Consider the following 3,488-nt stretch of genomic DNA (forward strand, 5'->3'; position numbering starts at 1 on the left):
CTCCGTAATTATTGTGGGGCTAACTTTTTTTAAATACATCATTAATTCTTGACATATATAGTCGTGTTATATATCTGATAACAACATATGGAGTAAGCTTTTTATCAAAATAAATGGCAATCCCATCTTTATAATTAATAGATGATTATGACATGTAACAAGTCGTTGATACGTATAATAATCAATGGGTATTAAATACTAAAGACGAGTGTATAAATGAAATTGATTCATGTTATATACGTAGACTTGCATTTAATAGTTATAGGTGGTATGCTAACTTTATCATATAAAAATTGACTTACTAACATGAGAGGTGCAATCAAAAAATAGGCGTGTGATCAACAACTATAGCAATATTGAGATGATGGATCATGTAACCAAACAAATAGTTGATATCATAAAATCATGTTTATGAAATTTACTTGACTTTACGTATGAAAGATAGAGTTATTAAACAATTTATAGAGCTAGTCTACACAATTAAAATTTGTAGTAGTAATTACAAAAACTTAAAAAATTCACTTGAAGTGCACGTCATGAGGAGTTTTGGTGGGGCCTCACTAGTTTCACATTTATTATTTTGCCCCTTTTAGATTCTCCCTTGCAGTTATGTGCTTATTTTATTTATGTCACCTCATTTACCTCCTTTTCTTTCATTTCTCCTCTATATAAATCTCTTCACCATTGCACAATCTTGAAAACACACACACATCTTTAGCATACACTCTTCAAAATTGATCAAAAGTGATCTAAAGAAAGCAAGTTAATTAGTTATCTTCATATAGATGGTTTCTTTTAATGGATCTCTCTTGCCTACATCAACCATGATTCAAGATAGTGAGGATTATTCGAAAAAGAGGAAAATTGATGAATCGTCACGTTCAAAAGATATCATCGATGATCTCTCTTTGTCGAAAAATAAATACTTAAGAAGGTCGGTACTTGATACCGAGCTTCATCTTGAGACTCCCATGCCTTCGGAGTGGCAAAGATGCCTAGACATCAAGGTACGTACATAATTAATTACTAATTTTATAGTATAAATTATAGTTCTTTCATGTCTTATAACGACTATGATTTAAAGTGAGTTATCAATGGACATATATCGATGGACATGAAACAATTAAACTTCATCATTTAAGGAACTAAATAATCTCATTGTTTTTGGTGATTTAATTTGATATGAACAACTATTTTTAAGTTTTGAAGAGATCAAATATCTATTCTTGAAAATTTTTTAAGTAATTTCATGAAAAAATAAAAATACTTTAATGAACATTAATTTAACAAAAATTATACGGAGTATCTTTCTGCTTTTGCTAGAAAAAACATTTTTACGGTCTTGAGTAATTATAGTAGCATGTTATCTAGCTTGAGGATTTTGAGTGAATTATACGAGTACTTCTTTTTACTTACAAAGATATATATATATATATATATATATATATATATATATATATATATATATATATATATATATATATATATATATATATATATATATTAGCCTATATTTTACCTTTCTAATGGGTAAATGAATGAATTAGCATATCATGGAAGGTGATTATTTTTACTAATGCAGTCTAACCGGTTTTTACATGTCTGTTTACACGAATATTTTACACTTTTTAAGTTGTTTAATTGTTTAATTTTTATACCAACTAATATATATTAAATGCAGTCTGGCCAAATTTATTATTATAACACACGAACTCAAAAAAAGACATCAATGGATCCAAGAAATACCCCAGAGCCACCAAAGAACATGAGTCTTGAACTTGAACTCAACTTTTCATGTGGATCATCATCATCATCATCATATACAACAACAAACAAAATACACCATGTTGTTGACAACTTCACAAAGTACAAGACTTTAAGCACAAAGTCCAACAAGTTTAGTGGTGGTGGAGCACCCTCATGGTTAGCCTTAGAAGGAGAAGGAGATAATAAAAATGATGAACAACAAGAAATGATGACAGCAGTTTGTAAAAAATGTCATATGCTGGTGATGATGTTTAAGACTTCACCTTCATGCCCTAATTGTAAATTTATGCACCCACCCAATCAAACTCCAACAACTCTCTTTAACAGTACTAGAGAATTAAGCCTACTGTGTTAGATCATTAATCAAGGTTTAATTCAATTAATTAAGGTATTTATTATTTTTAATTGTTTTTCCTTTTTTAATTAGTTAAGAAGAATGTGTAAAATTTTAGTTACTATATATATAAAGTTAGATTTATGTGTTTATTTTCTTCATCTTCAAGATAATAATGACATTAAGACCTTTTGTAGTGGTGACGGTGACATGTTAATATAATGAGTTTTCTTGGGGTGCGCGTTGTAACGTGACAAATGTGATCGAATGAAATGAAGTAGGGGTTAAGTTGTTGGGAGATGATGTTGCGTGATGTGTAATAGTATGATTAAAAGTTAGTTGAAATATGGTTTAAATAATAGAAAAAGTTAGATTACGATAGTAATAACTCATCAAGCTTGAGAAGTACTCTCTGTCACCATCCAGCACGCTCGAAATAGTGGAGTCAGCATGTCGTATTATCGTGCTGATAGCATTATTGGATCACAATCGCTCTATAACGTTTCGATGCAAACAGCCTATAGGAAAAAAAATAAGAAAAATCAGGCCTACCAAATTAGAAAAATACTACTTCGTACTATCTAATTATGCAAGTTAACTGATAACTATTCACAATATAGATAATGGTAATATATGACGACATAAGCATGACGGTGTCATCGCACACGAAAAGGGACTTTGTTTCTCTAAGATATATAATTTAAGTTTGAGATGTGCTCGGGTGAAAAGTATATTTAATTTAAAAAATTTAAGCTTATTATGAACAAAGATCTCAAAAAACCTCTAATCACACGAGTTAATACTTTTATAAACCAGAAACCAATCAATCTATAAAGATACACAGATTTTAAACCTAAAACACAAACTCTAAATCATCTAGGTGATGAAATAGACAAAACAGAATAACTCTCTTTCAAAAGAGAGAAAGAAGACCGAGAGAAGCAGGTGTAAAAATGTGAATGAGTTAATGAAAACCTGAACTGGATGTTAGAATTTTATATGATGGGTCACCAACATCTTGATGGAGTCAACTTAGAGTTGATACGCCCAGTAATCTTGAACTTAATAGACTCAAACTAAGTGATCCAATCTAATAACCAACTCAGCACTTATAACACCCCGTCAAAATTCATTAACGGAATGTTAACTCTGGTCCCAGTGTTCGGTCTGACTTCTACGTAACAGCAATGTTCTATAGCGGAAGCAACTAATACCTGAGATAAAACATGCAAAACGGATCACCATAAAGTTGAGTGAATCTACGGGTTTGAGTAAATAGTTCTCGTATGTTTCATAAAACAGTTTCTATAAATCATTTGTCAAAAATCAGTAAACATTTATCAGTATAAACCACTAAGGTTTAATCTCAAAAGTTTAGATATAGTAA

General features: G+C 30.2%; 1 protein-coding gene across 1 annotated transcript; it reads left to right on the forward strand.

The window, feature by feature from the left end:
- The first annotated feature begins 729 nt into the window (after positions 1-729).
- On the forward strand, positions 730-2,122 carry LOC139865727 (uncharacterized). The gene is made up of 2 exons (XM_071853804.1): positions 730-1,007; positions 1,682-2,122. The coding sequence occupies exons 1-2, from the start codon at positions 786-788 to the stop codon at positions 2,120-2,122; spliced, it is 663 nt and encodes a 220-aa protein (XP_071709905.1). The 5' UTR covers positions 730-785.
- The last annotated feature ends 1,366 nt before the right edge of the window (positions 2,123-3,488 follow it).

Source organism: Rutidosis leptorrhynchoides, chromosome 9, assembly GCF_046630445.1.
Source record: "Rutidosis leptorrhynchoides isolate AG116_Rl617_1_P2 chromosome 9, CSIRO_AGI_Rlap_v1, whole genome shotgun sequence".
Classification (NCBI taxonomy): domain Eukaryota; kingdom Viridiplantae; phylum Streptophyta; class Magnoliopsida; order Asterales; family Asteraceae; genus Rutidosis; species Rutidosis leptorrhynchoides.